The sequence below is a fragment of the Eurosta solidaginis genome, unplaced genomic scaffold (assembly GCF_040869045.1).
Source record: "Eurosta solidaginis isolate ZX-2024a unplaced genomic scaffold, ASM4086904v1 ctg00001059.1, whole genome shotgun sequence".
Lineage (NCBI taxonomy): Eukaryota > Metazoa > Arthropoda > Insecta > Diptera > Tephritidae > Eurosta > Eurosta solidaginis.
This window is the reverse complement of record NW_027136903.1, coordinates 790,027-815,283: the sequence shown is the minus strand read 5'-3', so window position 1 is coordinate 815,283 and position 25,257 is coordinate 790,027. Positions and strand designations below refer to the sequence as shown.

The window sequence follows — 25,257 nt, the reverse complement described above, 5'->3', positions numbered from 1 at the left end:
GCTTCCTAGGATTTAAGCCACTTGCTGCTTCTAGATCTGACAGCTCTGTCACTCCTAACAGCTGGAGTCTTAGCCTGGCAAGTGCAGGGCACGACCACAGAACAAGCTCGATGGTTTCCTCCTCCAACCCGCACTTCCTAATTCTGCTATCACTGACCAAGCCTAATTTAAAGGCATGTGACGCCAGAAGGTAGTGTCCAGTCAGAATACCTGATAGAAGCAACTTCCTTAGTCTAAGGTTGTAAGACCTACAGCCCCGCGCATGAACCCACGCCTTTCCCGCTTGGTCGATCATGTGCACCTCTGGCTTTTGCTTAATCTCGCCCAGTCCAATTGGGACGTCTACGGAGCAAGCTTCAAGGAATGGGACATTTTTAGCTAGCTCTTCTGCTTTTTCATTCCCATCTATTCCCATATGCCCTGGGACCCAATTTAGATGTATGCTTCTCTCTGTCCCCCTTCTCTCTAGAGACTACTTACACTCTAACATGCACTTAGATGCTGTGCTATGCGAGATTATTGCCTTAATTGCTGCTTGACTGTCAATATAAAAGTTAACACGGTTGCAGCTTAAGCTATTCTCTTCCAGGGTTTCTACTGCTTTGTTTACGGCTAATATTTCCGCTTGGAAAACGCTACAGTAATCCGGCAGCCTGTAGGATCTTTTTATTTCCGGATCAGCACAGTATACCGCAGACCCTACTCCTTCCTCTACTTTGGAACCATCGGTGTACACATGTATCGCCTCGTCCGCCATTTGCGCACCCTTGCGCCAACCGTCCACCTCTATTGTGGCCTTAAGATCTCCCTCGAAGCGCAGATAGGGAATCAGGTAGTCTGTTCGTCTTGAGATTGATGACGCTATACTACTATGGCCATATGGTCGGCGCTTTAGCTGTCCCGAAGCACCGAGCCTGGTTGCGGTCGTTAATGCATTGTTCTGTGCTACCAGGTCTATAGGTGGAATGTACAGAATGGCATACAGTGCAGCTGTGGGGGTTGTTTTCAGGGCTCCCGTAATGCTAAGCATTGGTAGTCTGCATACCCCTCTAATTTTTTGAGGTATGTTGTTTTTTGTGTGGCTTTCCACCAAACAATAACTCCATAGTATAGAATAGGGCTTACAATCGCTCCAAAAACACAATGAGAAAGAGAGGGCGATAGGCCCCTCGTACACCCCAGCATTATTTTACATGCACAGAGTGGCGTTGAAGTCTTCTTGACCCTCTCCTCCACGTTGACATGACAGCTTATTGTCTAGGATGATTCCTAGATATTTTGTGCAAGGTTTCCCCTGTAAGGTCACCCCTCCCAACTTAGGCCTGGTCAAATATCCGTCTTCTACGCATTGACTTTCAACCCGACATTACATGCCCAGGTATGAATATCCCGAAGCGCCAGATCAATCAAAGAACTAATCGTTGGAAGGCACTTTCCACTTATGACAATTGCAACGTCATCTGTGTAAGCCGTAAGTACTACGGGCCCCTCATCGAATCGTCTGAGCAGTTGGTTGATGACCAGCGTCCACAGCAGAGGTGATAGCACCCCTCCCTGCGGCGTGCCCCTGTCCGCTGATTTCGTGGCCTCGTACAATCCCCATTGTGATGTAATCTTTCTGCAATTTAACATGCAGCCGATCCATCTGATTAAGGCAGGATGTACTTTAATGTAATTAAGACCATCCATAATCGCCAATTTTGCAACATTATTGAAAGCCCCGGCAATGTACAAGAAGACTCCTAGAGCACACTCTTTATATTCCAGGGATTTCTCTATGCTTATTACCACCCTATGCAATGCGGTGTCTAGCAATATCGTACAGTGTCAATAGAAATACCGAACAAACAAATTACAAATGTAAAATATTTCATAATTCTCTATTTTGTAATCAGTTTCAAAAATTTTCAGTTTTATAATAAAGTTTCTGACAATTACAAATGAAAACTAGAAGCCTACAAAAGGAAAAGATGCTGCAGGCCGTGGTGGGGTTCCATAATTTCGGCATTGCCTGTGATAGATACGGTAGAGTTGATTTTCGTCAATCCCTCTCTCCCTTAATTTAAACATGTACAAGCTTTCAAGCCAACCCTCTGGATTTTCAGATCGTGTATAAACCCAAACGAGTTCTAAATTTTGGAAGAGAAAATAATGTTATAAATATGTTTATATGTGATTTTTGAATGGCATGTAAAATTATGACTACGTTCGTCCATTTGTGCAGCATTCTTCAAATTTTATTAAAGGTAGAAATGGATTGTTGAACTCTAATCCATTATGTAGACTTTTGGTTCAAAGACTATTTTGAAGATAAGTGTGGGAATGATTTACCCACATCCCTTTTGGAATTTGGTTTGTTAACGAAATTATTACGATGTTCAGTGTCATTGTTTTTTCTGCATTCCAATATTTTGTAGAAAAAATAGCTAAAACATATTGCAAATACATAATACACGAAGCCCAACAATACAGCTATCTTTTGCTTAATGTTAATTTGAGAGTTGGTGAAAATCTCATATTAAAAACTTGCCTACCAATTGTTGTTTGAGTTTCTTTTTAGAGCTAGCGTGTCAGATTTGAGAACAAGGCTAACGTTAATTTGGGATTTTTAATTAGAATTCCCAAACCCATCACAAACATGATGAATGAACAATGCAGAGAATCAAATTGGGATCCAAATTTTTCTACAACTTTTGAGAATTTTTGTTCTGTTCCTTTCTCGGAAAAATTGCCAATTGAAACTTATTGTAATAGTATTGGCGCTACTTTTCTCTTCTCTGCTATGCTGCCGAAGGCTTCCACAAAATAAATTAAAAGCGCTATTCTGTGCACGTGGACAAATTCACCATCTTGCTTATTTGTTATTTGTCAAGTTTGACAATTTATCAAGTAGATAATTGCTACTTTATGTAAAAAATAAAAAGTTTTTTCGCTGACAAATTGTCAATAAGTCAAACGCTCTTGTTAATTTAATTTATAGGGATAAATTTAAACTAGAATTCTGTTATTGTGCGATCGAGAGAAAATGGAAGAAAATTTATTACTTTTGCTATTATTGTGCGAGGACCCTCCTTGATTGGATTTTTGGGGTAATTTCTGGGTGGTTTTTGAAACTCCCTCGGGGTCCTCCCTGGGTCATTTGGGGGTCGTTCCGGGATCTTTTCGGAGACTCTCTCGGGGTAATTCGGGTTCTTCCGGGATGGTTTTGGGGAGTCCCCAATGCCCACCAAATTAACCCGAGGGAGTCCCCATAACCATTCCGGAAGGTCCTCCAAATTACCCCAAGGGACCCCGATGGAATCCCCAAAATCATCTCAGAATATCCCCCAAATGACCCCGAGGAAGTCCCCAAAAAATCCCGGAACGACCCCTAAAAGACCCCGAGGGAGTCCCCAAAACCATCCCGGAATGTCTCCCAAATCACCCCAAGGGAGTCTTCATAACCATCCCGGAAGGTACCCCAAATTACCATCGAAGAAGTCCCCAAAACCATCCCAGAATGTGCCCCAAATGACCCCGAGAGAGTCCCCAAAAAGATCCCGGAACGACCTGCAAATGAACCCGACGGAGTCGCCAAAACCTCCCCGGAAAGATACCGAGGGAGTCCCCATAAACATCCCGGAACGACCCCTAAATGACCCCGAGGGAGTCCCCAAAATGATACAGAAATAACCCCCAAATGACCCGAGGGAGTCCCCAAAGTCATGCCGAAATGACCACCAAAAATCCAGCGGATTATTTTTTCCTATTCCCATTTCGGGGTTAGCAGCACAAAATGAGATATATCGCTCCAATTGTTCGTGCGTAGCACGTTCCACTTTTGATTTCCTTGAAAAAACTATGATTTTAAAATATTTGTTACAAAAAATAATGAACAATATTTACTTATGTTTTTTTCTTACGTTTTTTCCATTTCACGATTCTTGCACTAAACAGCTGATTTCTGTTTACTTTATTTAGTTCACCACAATATGATGAAAAGCACAAGTATTTTGATAAATTATTAAAAATGTATTTGATAAAAATAAGTAGCCATAAAGGAGTAAAAAATTTAAGCACTTATAATACTTGTTAATAAAAAGAAAAATAGAAAAGGTTTTGATAAAAACTTGATTTAATTAAAACGAGTACAGATATTTGATAAAAAAAATTCGAAAAATAACTTTTTTATTTAGAAGTAGTAAAATAAATAAACAAAGAATTTTTTTGGAAATAATTAGTAAACACAAGTAAGGAAGTCTAAGTCCGGGTGAAACCAAACATTACATGCCAAGCTGTACACTTGAAATGCTGTTGTTGTTTGTTTTGTGTTCTTAATATTGTTACAGGGTTGCACAATAATATATATGTACATATGGTTCTATTCTGAACTAATTCTTCTTCGAGTTATGGTCCCGAAATTTGGGAAATGAAATGCTATTCATATAAAGCTATTTTTTGCAACGATATTGCTTATTTTATTCGTTCACGACCCTTTTAAAAATCTTTTATATAAAAGTGGGCGTGGTCCTTTACCGATTTCGTTAATTATTCTTCAAAGCATTCCTTATAGTAAAGGCAAACTCTCTGCCGAATTTTGTTACGATAGGTTTCACGATTTTTGATTTATGATTAATAATATTTGTAAAATTGATTTTATCACAAGTGGGCGGTACCACGCCCATTTTAAAAAAGTTTTTAAAATTTTCACACGTTAAGTTCCAACATTCTAGGTGTATTATTTACGAAATAATCAGGATTTTTGTGTTTTCCAAAATGTTATATATATAAAAAGTGGGCATGGTTATCATCCGATTTCGCACATTTTCAATACCAATCTATTCTGGGTCCAGATATGCTCGTGTACCAAATTTGGTGAAGATATCTCAATATTTACTAAAGTTATCGTGTTAACGCATCGACGGACGGACGGACGGACATGGCTCAATCACATTTTTTTCGACACTGATGATCTTGATACGAGTATACGGAAGTCTATATCTATCTCGGTTCCTTTATACCTGTACAACCAGCCGTTATCCAATCAAAGTTATAATACTCTGCGTACAAGCTGAGTATAAAAACTAAGTAATTTTTTGAAATAAGTATAAAAAATATAAACAAGTATTTAGTAACAAGAACAAAAAATTCATAAAATTTGTGAAAATGTAACAAAGTAGAAAGAAATTATTATTAATTTTAATGACTTCATTAATGATTTCATTAAAATTAGTAAAGAATATTGGTAAAAAAAATGTATTTAAAAGAAGAAAGAAATATGTAAATTTAGAAAAAAAACTTATAAAAATAAAAATAATTAGTAAAAAACGGCGGGCTCATTCATCCTATTTGACGTCCTCACGGATCGGTCAGATCAACTATACATTGCAATACATTTTAAAATACATATCCTGTATGTGAGAGAGTCGTATTAGCGTGTGCTCCTATATCTTCTTTACTGCCTTTATGGCATAGGGAATGAGAATAAGTTGGCGGAAATAATTTTTAGTAAAATAAGAATTTATGTATGTTTGTTTAATGGTGTGTTCAGTTTATATTTATATTTAAGAATTCATGAGCTTAACACCGGCTTATAATAATTGAATTTCAATTATTATGTTTTTTTCTAAGAGAAAGGCTACTGCAGTTTCACCATGTGATTCACGGTTCGAATCTCGGTGAAACCTTTGATAACATTACAAAATTGCCTGATGATGATTACGTTGGCGGTTTTCGAAATGGTCCATCGCAATATGCCAGTAAATGTTTCTTTCTTTTCAGTTTCTCTTAGAAAAAAACATAATAATTGAAATTCAATTATTATAAGCCGGTGTTAAGCTCATGAATTCTTAAATATAAGTATAAAATAAGAATTGTACAACTGATTTTCCACCAATAAGAAAACCGCTTCTATTTATATTTATATCGCTCAAATGATCTTGCAGACCATTCGCTTTCGGTGACGAACATGCTTAATAGGGACCTGGTCTGGCGGCGTTCGGACACACACAAAAATCGAAATGCTTAGTCAAATCAAAACTTACTAACCAGCGTGCTCGGAAGACGATTCAAAATTCTGGCAGGCATAGATGATAAGTAACTCTGCATCATTAAATAGAACTTTGTACCTAAGATTAAGCCAATCAATCTCTCCAGTTCCGGGATTAGCTGCAAAATATAAATAAAATTTATAGTTTACATTTCTTAGAAAGATATGATTATAATAACATACCTCTTGGCCAATATGTAATTCGAAATTGTGCTCCACAATTCGAAGGGAATTTAAGTGAGCCGACGCTAACAATTGGGGTCTCCCTAGTAATTGTGAAAAAAATGTGTTAAGCTGCTGTGTATATTTTCAAAGTAAACAACAAGAAGAGTATGTGAACGCTACTGCGAGTTTAAAGAGGAAGTGAGACGCCTTTGCAGGAGGAAAAAAGCATAGGCAGAAAGGCATGAGTGTGAGGAGCATGAGCTGTTAGTCACCAGAATGACGCCTGCAAATTTTAGCAAACAAATTCGACGACAGACGAAAAATTCTTAGTCCGGGGTAAAATACTGTCAGAATGAAAACGGTTACCTTTTAACCGATGTTCAGAGAGCACTTAGATTGTGCAGGGAACACTTCTCTGACCTTCCAAATGTAGACAGCGATGTACCTATCGCCCAACTTTGAGCCCGCAATCGATGAACTTATGTTCCTCCACCCGACTATGACGAAATCAGAATATCAATAACCAGATTAAAAAACAACAAGACCTCGGACGATCAGTGACGTAGTGAGGTTTTCTTGCGCCCGGGAAAAATATTTTTTTGGTTTGCCCGCAAAACTGACGTTGAGCAACACCATCAGCTCAGTCAGAATTGGGAAAACCCTCTTCGAGTAGTTCGAAACTAAACGAGGTTTCAGAGAGGGTGACCCTCTATCGTGCGATTTCTTTAATTCGTTGCTGGAGAAAATTATACTAGCTGCAGAATTTAATTGCTCTGGAAAAATCTAATTCTAATCTATCTAATCTAATATCTAATCTAATATCTAATATCTAATATCTAATCTAATATATATATTATAAATGGCAAAGTTTGGATGTGAAGATGTTTGGATGTTTGGATGTTTGTCCAGACGTTTGTCTTTGTGACTCAATCACGCAAGAACGGCTGGACCGATTTGGATGAAATTTTGCACACATATAGCCAATAGTCTAGAAGGATCTACTAACTATATATTTTTGAAAAGGGGCGTGGTCCCCGCCCCCTAGGAACAGTTATAATTTAATTATTATATTTTTTCGTCTTTGCGACTGAATCACGCCAGAATGGCTACACGGATTTTGATGAAATTTGGGACACAGACAGTAGTCTGCTAGCGAAATTTTTTTCGAACATGGAAAGAGGGGTGGGGGTCCCACGACCCCTTCGAGAAATTATTTTTCAATAATTTTTACACATTATAACTTTACGTATACTGGCCTTCACCATTATCACAGACTCAAGGGGTCAAATAAGTCGAGGGCTTACAAAGTAAGCAGTGATACCTTCCGCCCGCCCCCCCCCTTTATCTCCCCCTCTGGTGTAAAATCTATAAATTGTTATAACTCAATATAAATTTTCTCCTAAATCAATAGTTTTTGGTATCTGGTACATACAGAACGAGATCTAGACAATTTTGGAGGAACGATCAGTGGTCCTCTCCTTTACTCCCGCCATCCGCCCTCCATCAATTGTTTTTATTAGCACGCTTTTATTAGCTTTACCTGTATGTTTCTATGTAACTTTTTATTCGCTCCAATGCGCTTGCTGCCTTATTAACATGGTTTTATAATTAGCTTCACCTTATTTGTAATCCCGTAAGGGTCATATCGAGACCCTCCGGGATCATTTCTGGATGGTTTTCGGGATCGGTCCGGGATTACGCCGGGGTAATTTCGGGACTTTTTCGGGACTATTTCGGGATCATTTTGGGACCCTTCCGGGATCATTTCTGTATAGTTTTCGGGATCCGTCCGGGATCCCGTCGGGGTTATTTTGGGACATTTTCGGGACTATTCCGGAATCATTTCGGGACTCTTTCGCGATCATTTGGGGACCCTTCCGGCATCATTTCTGGATGGTTTTCAGGATCCATCCGGGATCCCGTCGGGGTACTTTCGGGATCATTTGCGTACCTTCGAGAGATAAATTCTTGATGGTTTCCGGGATCATTACGGGACTTTTTCGGGGTCAGTTTGGGTCCTTTCCGTAATCATTCCTGGATGGTTTAGGGATCCGTCCGGGATCCCGTCGGAACCATTTCGGGGCTATTTTGGGGTCATTAGGGGTATCTTCCGGCATCATTTCTGCATCGTTTTCGAGATCCGTGCGGGATCCCGTCGGTGTCATTTCGGGACCATTTGGGGTCCATTCCGGCATCATTTCTGGATGGTTTTCGGGATCCGTCCGGGATCCTGTCGGGGTCATTTTGGGACTTTTGCGGGATCATTAGGGGTATCTTCCGGCATCATTTCTGCATGGTTTTCGAGATCCGTGCGGGATCCCGTCGGTGTCATTTCGGGACCATTTGGGGTCCATTCCGGCATCATTTCTGGATGGTTTTCGGGATCCGTCCGGGATCCTGTCGGGGTCATTTTGGGACTTTTGCGGGATCATTTGGGGTCTCTTCCGGCATCATTTCTGGATGGTTTTCGGGATCCGTCCGGGATCCCGTCGATGTCATTTCGGGACTATTACGGCATCATTTGGGGTACCTTCCGGCATCATTTCTAGATGGTTTTCGGGATTCATCCGGGATCCCGTAGGGGTAATTTCAGGGCTTTTTCGGGATCATTTGGGGTACCTTCCGGCATCATTTCTAGATGGTCTAGATGGATCGTCGGGGTCATTTCGGAACTTTACCTCGACTAATACGGGATCAATTGGGGGCCCGTCGGCGATCCCATCAGGGTAATTTCGGGACTTCTTCGGGACCATTTCGCGATCAGTTTGGGACCCTTCAGGGGTAATTTTGTGACGTTTTCTGTATTATTTCGGGATCATTTGGGGACCCTTCCGGCATCATTTCTTGATGGTTTGGCGGATCCGTCAGGGTCATTTCGGCAATATTTTGGGATCATTTGGGGTCCCTTCTGAGATCATTTCTGGATCTGTCCGGGATGCCGTGGGAGTCATTTCGTAATTTTTTTGTTACTTTTTCGGGATAGTTTCTGTGTGGTTCGCTGGATAAATCTAGAATCGTGTTGTTGTCATTTCGGGAACTTTTGGAGACCCTTCCGGGGTATTTCTGGATGGTTTTCGGAAACCGTCCGCGATAGCGTCGGGATCATTTCGTGGCTTTTTCTGGATAACTTCGGGATCATTTGGGGATCCTATAAGGATATCAGCTCATTTAGTTCTTTTTTTTTACTCAATTACAAAAATAAAATGCAGTAGACAGAAAATTTTGTTTAAACAGATAACTTGATAAGCAGGCTAACGTGAATAGCCCATATATTTCATTTTCTCCTTGCGGACGGGGCCGCGGGTAAGGGCTAGTATATTATAAATGGGAAAGTTTTGATGTTTGGATGTCCAGATGTTTGTCTTTGTGCCTCAATCACGCAAGAACGGCTGGACGGATTTGGATGAAATTTTGCACACATACAGCCAATAGTCTAGAAGGATCTATAAGCTATATATTTTTTCAAATGGGGGAGGTCTCCGCCCCCTAGGAACAGTTATAATTAAATTATTATATTTTGATGAAATTTGGGACACAGACAATAGTCTACTAGCGAAATTTTTTTCGAAGATGGAAAGGGGGGTGGGGGTCCCCCGACCCCTTCGAAAAATTACTTTTTAATAATTTTTACATATAACTTTACCTTTACTGACCTTCACCAATATTACAAACTCAATACGTCAAATAAGTCGAGGGCTTAGAAAATGAGCAGTGACACCCTCCGCCCCCCCCCCCCCCACCCTCCTTCTCCCCCTTATGGTGTAAAATTTATAAATTGTTATAACTCAATATAAATGTTCCCCTAAATGTATAATTTTGGTATCTGGCTCATACAAATCGAGATCTAAACAATTTGGAAAAACGATCGGTGGTGCTCTCCGTCTCCTTCCGCCATCCGCCCTCCATCAATTGTTTTTATTAGCACGCTTTTATTAGCTTTACCTGTTTGTTCCTTTGTAACTTTTCATTCGCTCCAACGCGCCTGCTGCCCTTTTAACATGGTTTTATAATTAGCTTCACCTTATTTGTAATCCCGTTAGGGTCATATCGAGACCCTTCCGGGATCATTTCTGGATGGTTTTCGGGACCCTTCTGCGATAATTTCTGTATAGTTTTCGGGATCCGTCCTGGATCCCGTCGGGGTTATTTTCGGGACTCAGGATCATGTTGCGATCATTAGGGGACCCTTCCGGCATCATTTCTATATGGGTTTCGGGATCCGTCCGGGATCCCATCGGGGCTATTTCGGGATAATTTGGAGTATCTTTGGGCATCATTTCTGGATGGTTTCCGGGATCTGTCCGGGATCCCCTCGGGGTCATTTCGGGTCTTTTCTCGACTAATACGGGATCATTTGAGGACCTTCCGGCCTCAACAGGGTAATTTCTGGAATATTAGGGGATCATTTGGGGACCTTTCCGGCATCGTTTCTGGATAGTTTTCGGGATCCGTCCGCGATCCCGTCGGGGTCATTTCGGGACTATTTCGGGATCATTTGGGTACCTTCCGGCATCATTTCTAGATGGTTTTCGGTATCCGTCCGGGATCCCCTCAGGATCATTTCGGGACTTTTAGGTGACCATTTGAGAACCTTACCGGCATCATTTCTGGATGGTTTTCGGTATCCGTTCGGGATCCCGTCGGAGTAATTCCGGGACTTTTCCGGGATCATTTGGGGTACCTTCCGGCTTCATTTCTAGAGGGTTTTCGGGATCCGTCCGGCATCCCATCGGTATCATTTCGGGACTTTTTCGCGACTAATACGGGATCATTTGAAAACCTTTCCGGCATTATTTCTGGATGGTTTTCGGTATCCGTTCGGGATTCCGTTGGGGTAATTTCGGTACTTTTCCGGGATCATTTGGGGTACCTTCCGGCATCATTTCTAGAGGGTTTTCGAGATCCGTCCGGCATCCCGTCGGGTCATTTCGGGACTTTTTCGCGGCTAATACGGGATCATTTGGGGACCCTTTCGCCATCATTTCTGGAAGGTTTTCGGGATCCGTCCGGGATCCCTTCCGGATCATTTCGGTACTATTAAGTGATCATTTGAGTACCTTTTCGACATCATTTCTCGATGGTTTTCGGTATCCCTTCGGGATCACGTCGGGGTAATTTTGAAACTTTTCGGGATCATTTGGGGTCCCCTCCGGCATCATTTCTCGATGGTTTCCGGGATTCATCCGGGATCCCGTAGGGGTCATTTCAGGGCTTTTTCGGGATCATTTGGGGTACCTTCCGGCATCATTTCTAGATGGTCTAGATGGATCGTCGGGGTCATTTCGGAACTTTACCTCGACTAATACGGGATCAATTGGGGGCCCGTCGGCGATCCCATCAGGGTAATTTCGGGACTTCTTCGGGACCATTTCGCGATCAGTTTGGGACCCTTCAGGGGTAATTTTGTGACGTTTTCTGTATTATTTCGGGATCATTTGGGGACCCTTCCGGCATCATTTCTTGATGGTTTGGCGGATCCGTCAGGGTCATTTCGGCAATATTTTGGGATCATTTGGGGTCCCTTCTGAGATCATTTCTGGATCTGTCCGGGATGCCGTGGGAGTCATTTCGTAATTTTTTTGTTACTTTTTCGGGATAGTTTCTGTGTGGTTCGCTGGATAAATCTAGAATCGTGTTGTTGTCATTTCGGGAACTTTTGGAGACCCTTCCGGGGTATTTCTGGATGGTTTTCAGAAACCGTCCGCGATAGCGTCGGGATCATTTCGTGGCTTTTTCTGGATAACTTCGGGATCATTTGGGGATCCTATAAGGATATCAGCTCATTTAGTTCTTTTTTTTTTACTCAATTACAAAAATAAAATGCATTAGACAGAAAATTTTGTTTAAACAGATAACTTGATAAGCAGGCTAACGTGAATAGCCCATATATTTCATTTTCTCCTTGCGGACGGGGCCGCGGGTAAAGGCTAGTATATTATAAATGGGAAAGTTTTGATGTTTGGATGTCCAGATGTTTGTCTTTGTGCCTCAATCACGCAAGAACGGCTGGACGGATTTGGATGAAATTTTGCACACATACAGCCAATAGTCTAGAAGGATCTATAAGCTATATATTTTTTCAAATGGGGGAGGTCTCCGCCCCCTAGGAACAGTTATAATTAAATTATTATATTTTGATGAAATTTGGGACACAGACAATAGTCTACTAGCGAAATTTTTTTCGAAGATGGAAAGGGGGGTGGGGGTCCCCCGACCCCTTCGAAAAATTACTTTTTAATAATTTTTACATATAACTTTACCTTTACTGACCTTCACCAATATTACAAACTCAATACGTCAAATAAGTCGAGGGCTTAGAAAATGAGCAGTGACACCCTCCGCCCCCCCCCCCCCCCCCCCACCCTCCTTCTCCCCCTTATGGTGTAAAATTTATAAATTGTTATAACTCAATATAAATGTTCCCCTAAATGTATAATTTTGGTATCTGGCTCATACAAATCGAGATCTAAACAATTTGGAAAAACGATCGGTGGTGCTCTCCGTCTCCTTCCGCCATCCGCCCTCCATCAATTGTTTTTATTAGCACGCTTTTATTAGCTTTACCTGTTTGTTCCTTTGTAACTTTTCATTCGCTCCAACGCGCCTGCTGCCCTTTTAACATGGTTTTATAATTAGCTTCACCTTATTTGTAATCCCGTTAGGGTCATATCGAGACCCTTCCGGGATCATTTCTGGATGGTTTTCGGGACCCTTCTGCGATAATTTCTGTATAGTTTTCGGGATCCGTCCTGGATCCCGTCGGGGTTATTTTCGGGACTCAGGATCATGTTGCGATCATTAGGGGACCCTTCCGGCATCATTTCTATATGGGTTTCGGGATCCGTCCGGCATCCCGTCGGGGTATTTTCGGGATCGTTTGCGTACCCTTGCGGCATCATTTCTGGATGGTTTTCGGGGTCATTTCGGGACTTATTCGGAATCATTTAGGGTCCCTTCCGGCATCATTTCTGTAGGGTTTTCGGGATCCAGTCGGGGTAATTTCAGGACTATTTCGGGATCATTTGGGGTACCTACCGGCATCATTTCTGGATGGTTTTCGGTATCCGTCCGGGATCCCGTCGGGGTCATTTCGGGACTTTTTCGGGATCATTTGAGGTCCTCTTCGGCATCATTTCTGGATGGTTTTCGGGATCCGTCCGGGATCCCGTCGGGGTCATTTCGGAACTTTTTCGGAATCATTTAGGGTCCCTTCCGGCATCATTTCTGTAGGGTTTCCGGGATCCAGTCGGAGTCATTTCAGGACTTTTTCGGGATCATTTGGAGTACCTTCGGGCATCATTTCTGGATAGTTTTCGGGATCCGACCGGGATCCCGACGGGGTCATTTCGGGACTATTTCGGGAACATTTGGGATACCTACCGGCATCATTTCTGGATGGTTTTCGGGATCCGTCCGGGGTCCCGTCAGGGTCATTTCGGGACTATTAGGGGATCATTTGCGGACCTTTCCGGCATCATTTCTGGATAGTTGGGATCCGGACGGAGCCATTTCGGGACTATTCAGGATCATTTGTGGTACCTACCGGCATCATTTCTGGATGGTTTACGGTATCCGTCCGGGATCCCGTCGGGGTCATTTCGGGATCATTTGGGGTCCCTTCCGGCATCATTTCTGGATCGTTTTTGGGATTCGAGCGGTATCCCGTCGGGTTCATTTCGGGACTTTTTCTCGACTAATACGGGATCATTAGGGGACCCTTTCGGTACCATTTCTGGATGGTTTTCGGGATCCGTCCGGGATACCGTCGGGATAATTTCAGGACTTTTTCGGGATCATTTGGGGTAATTTCGGGCATCATTTCTAGATGGTTTTCGGGATTCCGTCAGGGTCATTAAGGGACTATTTAGGGATCATTTGGGAACCTTTCCGGCATCATTTCTGAATGGTTTCCGGGATCCGTCGGGGAATTCGGGATTATTAGGGGATCATTTAAGGACCTTTCCGACATCATTTCTGGATAGTTTTCGGGATCCGTCCGGGATCCCGTCGGGGTCTTTTGAGGAACTTTTCGGGATCATTTTTGGTCCCTTCCGCCATCATGTCTGGATGGTTTTCGGGATTCGACCAGGATCTCGTCGGGGTCATTTCGGGACTTTTTCGCGACTAATACGGGATCATTAGGGGACCCTTTCGGTATCATTTCTGGATGGTTTTCGGGATCCGTCCGGGATCCCATCAGGGTCATTTCGGGACTATTAGGGGATCATTTGCGGACCTTTCCGGCATCATTTCTGGATAGTTGGGATCCGGACGGAGCCATTTCGGGACTATTCAGGATCATTTGTGGTACCTACCGGCATCATTTCTGGATGGTTTTCGGGATCCGTCCGGGATCCCGTCAGGGTCATCTCGGGATTGTTAGGGGGATTATTTGAGGACCTGTCCGGCATCATTTCTGGATAGTTTTCGGGATCTGTACGGGAACCCATCGGGGTAATTTCGGAACTTCTTCGGGATCATTTGGGAACCCCTTAGGGGTCATTTCATGACCTTTTCTGTATTATTTCGAGATCATTTGGGGGCCCCTCCGGCATCATTTCATGATGGTTTGCCGGGTCCATCAGTGTCATTTCGGGACCATTTTGGGATCATTTGGGGACCCTTCCGAGGTCATTTCTGGATCCGACCGTGATGCGGTAGGAGTCATTTCGAGATATATTTGTTACTTTTTCGGGATAGTTTTACGACCCTTCCGGGATCATTTCTGGATAGTTTTCGGGATCCCGTCGGGGTCATTTCCGGACTATTTCGGATCATTTGGGGACCATTTCGGCATCATTTCTGGATGGTTTTCGCGATCCGTCGTGGATCCCCTCGGGGTCATTTCGGAACTTTTTCTGGACTATGTCAGGATAATTTAGGAACCCTTCCTGGATATTTTCTGAATGGTTTTTGAGATCCGTCCGTGAGCCCGTCAGGGTCATTTCGGAACTTTTCCGGGACTATTTCGGGGTAATTTTGGTACCCTTCAGGGATCATTTCTGTGTGGTTCTCTGGATAAGTCTAGAATCGTGTCGTCATTTCGGGTTTTTTGGGAATATTCCGGGAACTTTTGGAACCCTTCCGGGGCATTTCTGGACGGCTTTCGGGATCCGTCCGCGATATCGTCGGGTCATTTCGTGGCTTTTTCTGGATAATTTCGGGATTCTTTGGGGATCCTATCACGTTATTAGCACATTTAGATATTTTTTTTTACTCCATTACAAAAATAAAATGCATTAGACAGAAAAAATTGTTTAAACCGATAACTTGATAAGCAGGCTAACGTGAATAGCCCATATATTTCATTTTCTCCTTGCGGAGGGGGCCGCGGGTAAAGGCTATATTCTATAAAAACGTGCAATTATTGGCATATGCTGATGACATTGATATCATCGGCCTAAATACCCGCGCCGTTAGTTCTGCTGACTCCAAACTTGAAAAAGAAGCGGTAAAGACGGGTTTGATGGTGAAGAGAACAAAACGAAGTACCTTCTGTCATCGAGCAAAGAGTCAGCGCATATGCACCTTGGCAACCACGCTACTGTTGCCAGTCATAATTTCGAAAGAGTAAAAGACTTCGTTTATTTGGGAACCAGAATCAACACTAGCAACAACATCAGCTCTGAAATCAGGCGAAGAATCACTCTTGCCAATAAATGCTACTTTTAACTAGATAGGCAATTGAAAAGTAAAGTCCTCTCTCGGCAAAGGAAAATCAAACTATAGAAGTCACTTATCGTACCCGTCCTGCTATATGGAGATGAAGCGGCTCTGGGAGTGTTCGAGAGAAAAGTTCTGCGAAAGATTTATGGACCTCTACGCCTTTGCGATGGCGAGTACCGAAGAAGATTTAACGATGAGCTGTACGAGCTCTGCGCAGACATCAACATAGTCCAGCGAATTAAAAGGCAGCGGCTGCGCTGGTTAGGCCACGTTATGCGAATGAAAGATTACGCTCCGGCCAAGAAAGTGTTTCTATCGGAACCAGCCTATGGAAGCAGAGGTAGAGGGTGGCCCCATTCCGCTTTAAGGATCGGGTGGAAAACAATTATACTTCCTTGGTTTGACCAATTGGCGACGGTTGGCAGAGAGGAAAAGCGACTGGCGCACCTTGTTGGACGGCCATAAACGTTTTAACGGTTAAGCGCCAATTAATTAAGCAAACTAAGCCGTGTAAATCTTGTACGTATTTCTTTTTGGAGACGATCGAGAACACTTTTAATTATGCGAGAAATTTCACATTCTGCGGAAAGACCAACATCTCTAGCCGATTCTCCAGGCATTTTGCGGCGCCTTCTTACACGTTTTACTATATCAATATCGCATTTTTCAAAAAGAGACTTCGCTTTTTCTATTACTTCTTCACAGAAAGTGTCTCGAATTTCGGATAGTTCAGTCGCTAATGATTAAGATAATGTACGCTTCCTTCTCTAAAATTCATCCCCGGATCTTGTAATCTGAGCTGCACACGATCAATCCTCCTTAAGATTTCATACCAGAAACAAACTAATGTTATGAAACTAAAATTTAGTTTATTTTGGAAAGGATTGTAGCTTCGCATCTGGTGTCACTTGTTATGTGCTAATCTGCAAACTGTTCTATGTGTTCTACTACATTCTCTAGCCCATCGAGGATAACGCTAAGCGCTTGTATTCTGGCGCTGCATCGTGTATCATATTCACGTTTGACATCGTAACGTTGAACGTGAGAAAAATCATATATGCTTTCAATTATTCCAGAACCTGTCGCAAGTATTCCGGATATATGCATGCATTTTTTTGTATAGAAAATTTTTTCCAGAAATCAGTATTTTCCAGAAATCAGTTATAATAAAAATACAAATTATCCAGGAAGTTCTGCTTTGCGAACCATTTGGCGCCCCTGTGTGTAGCGCCCGGTGCAAATGCTCCCCTTGCCTGCCCCCCACTTTCCACTTGTAGAACTTATTCGTGGCGAGGATGTGTTTTCAAATACCCCTAAATTAGATCATCGATATATCCTCCGGAGATCTGACTAAATTAGAACAAAATACCATAACCTAGCGGCGAACCCTTAAAGAATGTATCGACAGCATGATTTAATATCATCGTCCTCAATGCAGCCTCAACACGAAGAGGTTTTGAGTGTTCGTCAGATCCCTAATGAATATTATCGGAAACCTAATCACCAGGGCTGCTTGAGCCTTGTTGAGAGCAATCATTTTGGTAGACCAGTTCTTCAGTCCAATGTTTGTTTGGCTGATTTTTGGCTCAATTTTTTATTTTACACGCAATTTACCCCTAACCAGCATGTCTAGATCATCTATGCAGGCAAACACTTGGCAGCAATTGTTTTTAAAGTTGCAGTGTAGAGCATACTGAACTCAGCTCTCATCCCTCTCCGCTACGCAATGAAAATCGGGCCATATCTATATCATAATCACATCATAATATTGTGGCGATTTTTAGCATCACTAAGCTGTTAGTAAATAAAGGCTCAACAACAGTAATGCAAGCTGCCACTCTTATGTACCCGAACACATCTATTTAATCCATTTACACACGTACATAAAAGGCGACGAAGAGATATCTCACACACACAGATGTAGTCATCGCCGAAGTAGTTACTCGCACATACACACGCATATGGCCAGTAGAAAGGCATTAACTACAAATATACGTCTATATATGTGGTAACTATCCAGGAGATCCAACATTTCTAGAAGGTTAAACGTCAAGACCTTTGGAGAAATATACGGACGAGCCAACAGAGAGTATAAAAGCAGCGCAAGCTGAGGAATGTTTACTCAGTTTGATTTAAACACGCTTTTGTGAAGTAAGTCATATTGAAGTACAATTATACTACACCCAAAGTAATCAAAATAAAGACCAGTTTGCAATACTAAAAATTGGAGTGAACTATTAAACAGTTTACTCATTCGAACGTTAGCAGAAGGTTTGGAATAAGCGGAATTTCACCGAAATTCGATAGAATTGGTGTCAGAAGTGGAATTGATTTATTTGTTTATTAAGTTAACGAACACAAGTTCTTGCAGACTACCAATTCAAAAATTATACAGCATACTATTAGCAAAATTCTTACTGGCTACTAACAATTTTCATACAATTAAAAAACAGACTACAATTAAGAAATACAAAAATTTAACAAGTCAATGAAAAACTAGCACTTACAGACTAATATAAAAGTATTGATAACTAAAAAACACACTTTAATAAATTAATAAAAACATTCTTCGACAAAGAGAAATCAAGCTCGATAAAATATGCGATCTTATTAATTTCACTCACAGCGCGGGTAATTAATTGGGGCATTTCACTCATAATTCGTTTACTATTAATGCCATAAAAAGGGTAAAAGCTTCTAAGTTCTCTTCTGGGAACATTAAAATAAATTTTCTTAAGAAGAGCAGCACAATCTGTATCCCCAAGGATGATGCAATATAAAAGGTCAAAGAAAGAATAGACCTTCTCGCTTCTAAAGGTTTGAAAAATTTAAAAGAAGTAAACGAGCATTATATGCGGGAAGCGGGCTAGTATATCTAAGCGACCGCAGACAGTATTTAAGAAAAACTTTTTGAACTCGCTCAATCCTGTTAATTGCAAACTGTTGGAACGGTCGCCAAATGATAGTGGCGTACTCGAGATGAGATCGTACAAATGAATTGTAGAGCAATTTAAGTGTATACGGGTCAGAGAACTCGGAACTATTGCGCCGAATAAAACCAAGCATTGCATACGATTTGGCTATGATAAAGTTTACATGGCTGTTGAAAGAAAGTTTGGTATTATAAACCACACCATGGTCCTTGATTTTATCAACAGTCTGCACTGGATTGTTATCAATGGTATATGAACTATTAAACTTAAAGGTCAATTTAGAGTAGGTTACGTGAAAGCATTTACTAATATTTAAATAGAGGTGCAATCTAACGCACCAGGAATGGAGACTATTAATTTCATACTGAAGTTCGAAAATATCACGCGAAGACTTTATATAGGAGAAAACTTTAAGATCATCACCATACAAGAGAAACCTAGCATACGAAAAGCAAGCGCTGATGTCCTTGACGAACAGGACAAAGACCAAGGGTCCAAGAATACTGACTTGCGGAACGCCGGAAGTCGCAACGTAAGGATCGAATGATACACCATCAGTACAGTCAATACACCATCAGTTAATTAAATATGATTATAGCCACTACAGAAAAATTGAGTGAAAACCAAGACAGGAAAGTTTATGAATAAGTGATACCTTATCTAAAGCTTTGGAGAAGTCAGAATAAGCACAATCTACCTGGTATCCAGATGCAAAAGCAGATATACAATACTCACTAAACTCCACTAGATTGGTGACCGTCGAACGTCCCGCACCAAAACCATGCTACTTGGCACAAATTAGGCTCTTCACTGAAAAGTATAACTTGTCTTTTAAAACACATTCAAATAACTTCGAAACAGTAGTGAGCTTTGATATAGGTCTGTAGTTACAGACATCACTCTTATTTCCAGATTTGTAGATAGGAGTTTTCGATGCAAGTTTCCAAGCATCAACAAACTCCCCGCACTAAAGTCAACAGGATCTCAAGAGGCAAAACTAAGGCCGGACAACCTTTAATCAAGGCACTTAAGAGACCATCAGAATCTGTCTTGACCGATTGCTTTAATTTAGTAATAACACTTGAGATATCGTCACATGAGATGGACATTGAACCGAAATCCAGAGAAGAATTTAAATCAGAAAGAAGGGGCATCATTATAGCATGCAAAATTAGCACTAAAAAAGTCCGCAAACAGGTTCAATACCGCACTAGGATTTTTAGCTACATTATCTTGGTAAAAGACAAAAGCAGGAACCGAGGAGCAGGTCCTTTTAGATTTAATAAAATTCCAAAATGTTTTAGGATTGGACTTAATGTTTATCTGAAAGCTAAGAATATATTTTTTGTAAAGAAACTTATCCAAACAATTAAACTCCTTTATATACTGCTGATACTTCTCGTAAAAGGACAGACTCTTGGTCTGACTAAACTTTTTGTAGTATTTGTTTCGCAAATTCCTCAATTTTTTTAAACCCTTTGTTAAAGACTGGAACATGCCTTAAACATAGGTCAAAAAGCTATGATATAAATATTTCATAGGAAATGCTAACATCTGAGGAGGAAAAAAGATCAGCCCAGTTAATTTCCGAGAAAACATGGTTAATGATAGACATATCGCACCGTGCAAAATTAAAAGCGATATCATCATTTATAGAGGGTACACAAAACTCATAAAACTCAAGTTTAAGAACAATAGTAGTATGATGCATATCCGACGGAGCAAATGGTGCATGGCATTCGGATATGTTAAAATTAATATTATCACTGAGGAATATAAGATCTAATATTCTGTCAAGCCTTTTAGTGAAGTTATTGATTTGCAGTAAGTTTAAGCTTAGCATGTTATCTAAAAAATAAGCCTCAAAGGCTTATTAAGAACTACAGACGAAATATTGTCAGCATGAGCTTTATAAAGATCTTCAGAACTATTCGGCGGAATATAAGATGCCATTACGAATAGAGAGCCGCAGTACGTAGAGCCACTAACATTAACACAGAGCTGGTCAAGTAGCGAATCGTTATTATCCAGCTGAATTCGGGAAGTATTATACTTGCGTTGAACTGCAATAAGTACACCTCCACCTCGCGAACGCCCAGTTTTTCCTGCATCCCTGTCTTTACGGAAAACGACTAACAAATTGGGATCGAAGAATTAGCCATCAAAAAAAACTGGAGTCAGCCAAGTTTCAACAATGACAAAGATATCGTCAGAGAGGATAGATAGAATAAGAGACGTCATTTCAATTTTTATTTGTAATGTACCTGATTGGCGGGTATTAGAAAATTGGCTTCTACACATTTTTATTTTTCGTTATACCCAGCTTTTCTGGAGGGGTAGGGATTGGTCTCATATAACCACTCACCTAATTTCAGTCGTCTAGTCTTAATACTTTCAGATATATTGACTACGAAAAATTCCAGTTGTATGGGAGGTGTCACGCCCCCTTGTCGAAAACTATTTTTATATAGCCTACCATAGATTGACGCACTCAGGGTATGTCATGGCAAAATTTCGTTCGATTCCATTCTGCGGTTTAGGCTGCAAGTCCAAACATACATACAGACATACTTTCACAAATATATAGTAGATGTAACTGATTGGCGGGTATTAGAAAATTGGCTTCTACACATTTTTAAGAAGTGTATATTAATATATATTGTGATTGTTGGAAAGAGGATGAATTGCTTAATTAATACAATTCTTTAAAACAATCAAAAATACCTCATGAAATTACCCCTCAAATGGGACATTACAAATAAATTTCGCAAAAAGTATGAAATGACGTCACTTATTCTATCTATCCTCTCTGGTTGATGCCAAATTCGATGACGAAGTTGAAATTGATGTCGAACACGAAGCAGTGCTAAAAATAAGTGCGTCATCATATATCGTCGTTACAATGCCAAAGTCACGAATGTGCCATTTTTGTTCAAACGAAATATTATATATGTTAAATTTTGCAAAGCCAAAACGAATGTGCATTTTTTGAAAAAATAAAATATAAACATTTTTCAATTAGAATTGCTTAGTAGTTTACAAAAGTAAACCTCCCAAAGGTGGTTGAAATATACAAAATTAAATCTGTATTAATTAAATCTCTATTTTTAACAATGTCTTCAAGGTTTGAAACGCTTTTTTCACAAAACATCAAATATCCACATTCGTGAATTTGGCACTGGATCGACGATATTGGCTGCAATATCTGCACAAACGTCGACAATGGCATCTCGTAGGAGACATCCATAACATCGAAGATTGAAGCACAATTGGAAGAACAGAAGACATATATGGCATCTCTAAAATAACATAGACTGAATGAGTCCGTAGTGTTACCAGACGTTTGTTTTAACGACCAAACTGAAAACCCATATCAAAAACCATTACCTATATTATAAAATAACTGCGTCCCCTTGGCTGGCGCGGATCTACGGAGGAGGGGGGGTGGTGGGGCTGTGTCTTTAAACATAACATTTATTTACATTGCTATTATTACATTCAGGCCTGTTCTGAATAGTAAAACGACATTGATTTCGACTCGGTTTCTATTTGGTGTTCTCAATTCCGATTGTAAAAAATCGATTCGAAGTCGATTTCGAATCGTTTTCATTCCGATTCGGTAACCAGTTTAATCAGCAGTTTTTGTTTATCAGGCGTTCTGAATTCCGATTCCGATCAATTTTTTCGGGATCGAAATGGATTGGTGTTCTCAATTTCGATTCCGACCAAAAATTATCGGTTTGAAAAGTATTGCCTCTGAGCAGTCGGAATGAAAATTAATTGACAGATTATACACAAATGTTGCGAGATTTGTCTTTCAAATAATTTTTTTTTAATTCTTCATTTTATTTGGAAGAGTTGTGTGTATTTTTATACTCAGTTGAGCAGAGCTCACAGAGTATATTAACTTTGATTGGATAACGGTTGGTTGTACAGGTATAAAGGAATCGAGATAGATATAGACTTCCATATATCAAAATCATCAGTATCGAAAAAAAATTTGATTGAGCCATGTCCGTCCGTCCGTCTGTCCGTTAACACGATAACTTGAGTAAATTTTGAGGTATCTTGATGAAATTTGGTATGTAGATTCCTGGGCACTCATATCAGATCGCTATTTAAAAGGAACGATATCGGACTATAACCACGCCCATTTTTTCGATATCGAAAATTTCGAAAAACAGAAAAAATGCGATAATTCATTCCCAAAGGCAGATAAAGTGATGAAACTTGGTAGATGGGTTGACGTTATGACGCAGAATAGAAAATTAGTAAGATTTTGGACAATGGGCGTGGCACCGCCCACTTTTACAAGAAGGTAATTTAAAAGTTTTGCAAGCTGTAATTTGGCAGTCGTTGAAGATATCATGATGAAATTTGGCAGGAACGTTACTACTGTTACTGTATATGTGCTAAATAAAAATTAGCAAAATTGGATGACGAACACGCCCACTTTTTTAAAAATTTTTTTTTAAATTCAAATTTTAACAAAAAATTTAATATCTTTACTGTATATAAGTAAATTAAGTCATAATTCAATTCCAGTAATGATATGATGCAACAAAATACAAAAATAAAAGAAAATTTCAAGATGGGCGTGGCTCCGCCCATTTTCATTTAGTTTGTCTAGAATACTTTTAATGCCATAAGTCGAACAAAAATTTACCAATCCTTCTTAAATTTTGTGCGGGCATAGATTCTATAACGGTAACTGTTTTCTGTGAAAATGGACGAAATCGGTGGAAGCCACGCCCAGTTTTTATACATAGTCCACCGTCTGGCCTTCCTCTCGGCCGTTAACACAATAACTTGAGCAAAAACCGATATATCTTTACTAAACTTAGTCCACGTACTTATCTAAACTCACTTTATCTTGGTATAAAAAATGGCCGAAATCCGACCATAACCACGCCCACTTTATCGATATCGAAAATTACGAAAAATGAAAAAAATGCCATAATTCTATACCAAATACGAAAAATGGGATGAAACATGGTAATTGGATTGGTTTATTGACGCAAAATATAACTTTCGAAAAACTTTGTAAAATGGGTGTGACACCTACCATATTAAGTAGAAGAAAATGAAAAAGTTCTACAAGGCGAAATCAACAGCGTTTGTAATCTTGGCAGGAATACTGTTAGTGGTATTGCATATATAAATAAATTAGCAGTACCCGACAGATGATTTTCTGGATCACCTGGTCCACATTTTGGTCGATATCGCGAAAACTCCTTCACATATACATCTAAGGGCCACTCGCTTTTAAAACCCTCATTAATACCTTTAATTTGATATCCATATCGTACAAACACATTCTAGAGTCACCACTGGCCTACGCTAATGGCGATATCTCGAAAAGGCGTCAACCTATTGACCTAATGCCCACTCCCTCTTAAAATGCTCAGTAACACCTTTCGTTATTTACCCATATCGTACAAACATTCTAGAGTCACCCTTGGCCCACCCTAATGGCGATATCTCAAAAAGGCGTCCACCTATAGACCTAATGCCCACTCCCTCTTAAAATACTCAGTAACACCTTTCGTTTGATACCCATATCGTACAAACATTCTAGAGTCACCCCTGGTCCACCCTAATTGCGATATCTCGAAAAGGCGTCCACCTATAGACCTAATGCCCACTCCCTCCTAAAATGCTCAGTAACACCTTTCGTTTGATACCCATATCGTACAAACATTCTAGAGTCACCCCTGGCCCACCCTAATGGCGATATCTCGAAAAGGTGTCCACCTATGGGCCTAATGCCTACTCCCACTTAAAATGCTCAGCAACACCTTTCGTTTGATACCCATATCGTACAAACATTCTAGAGTCACCCCTGGCCCACCCTAATGGCGATATCTCGAAAAGGCGTCCACCTATAGACCTAATGCCCACTCCCTTTTAAAATGCTCAGTAACACCTTTCGTTTGATACCCATATCGTACAAACATTCTAGAGTCACCCCTGGCCCACCCTAATGGCGATATCTCGAAAAGGCGTCCACCTATAGACCTAATGCCCACTCCCTCTTAAAATGCTCAGTAACACCTTTCGTTTGATACCCATATCGTACAAACACATTCTAGAGTCACCCCTGGCCCACCCTAATGGCGATATCTCGAAAAGGCGTCCACCCATAGACCTAATGCCCACTCCCTCTTAAAATGCTCAGTAACACCTTTCGTTTGATACCCATATCGTACAAACATTCTAGTGTCACCCCTGGTCCACCTTTATGGCGATATCTTGAAAAGGCTTCCACCTATAGAACTAAGGATTACTCCCTTTTAAAATACTCATTACCACCTTTCATTTGACACCCATATCGTAAAAACACATTCTAGAGTCACCCCTGGCCCACCCTAATGGCGATATTTCGAAAAGGCGTCCACCTATAGACCTAATGCCCACTCCCTTTTAAAATGCTCAGTAACACCTTTCGTTTGATACCCATATCGT

The 25,257-nt window shown here is 40.8% G+C and overlaps 1 protein-coding gene across 1 annotated transcript in view; it reads right to left on the bottom strand.

Moving 5' to 3' along the window:
• Nucleotides 1-1,852: 1,852 nt before the first annotated feature.
• LOC137235741 (uncharacterized) overlaps nt 1,853-25,257 on the bottom strand; it is a 48,398-nt gene continuing 24,993 nt past the window's right edge. The window contains exons 4-6 of the mRNA XM_067758603.1: nt 6,212-6,294; nt 6,028-6,147; nt 1,853-2,129 (exon numbers count right to left, since the gene is read on the bottom strand). Of these exons, the coding sequence (XP_067614704.1) occupies nt 1,948-2,129; nt 6,028-6,147; nt 6,212-6,294 (385 nt within the window). The 3' untranslated portion in view covers nt 1,853-1,947. The remainder of the gene's footprint in view (nt 2,130-6,027; nt 6,148-6,211; nt 6,295-25,257) is intronic.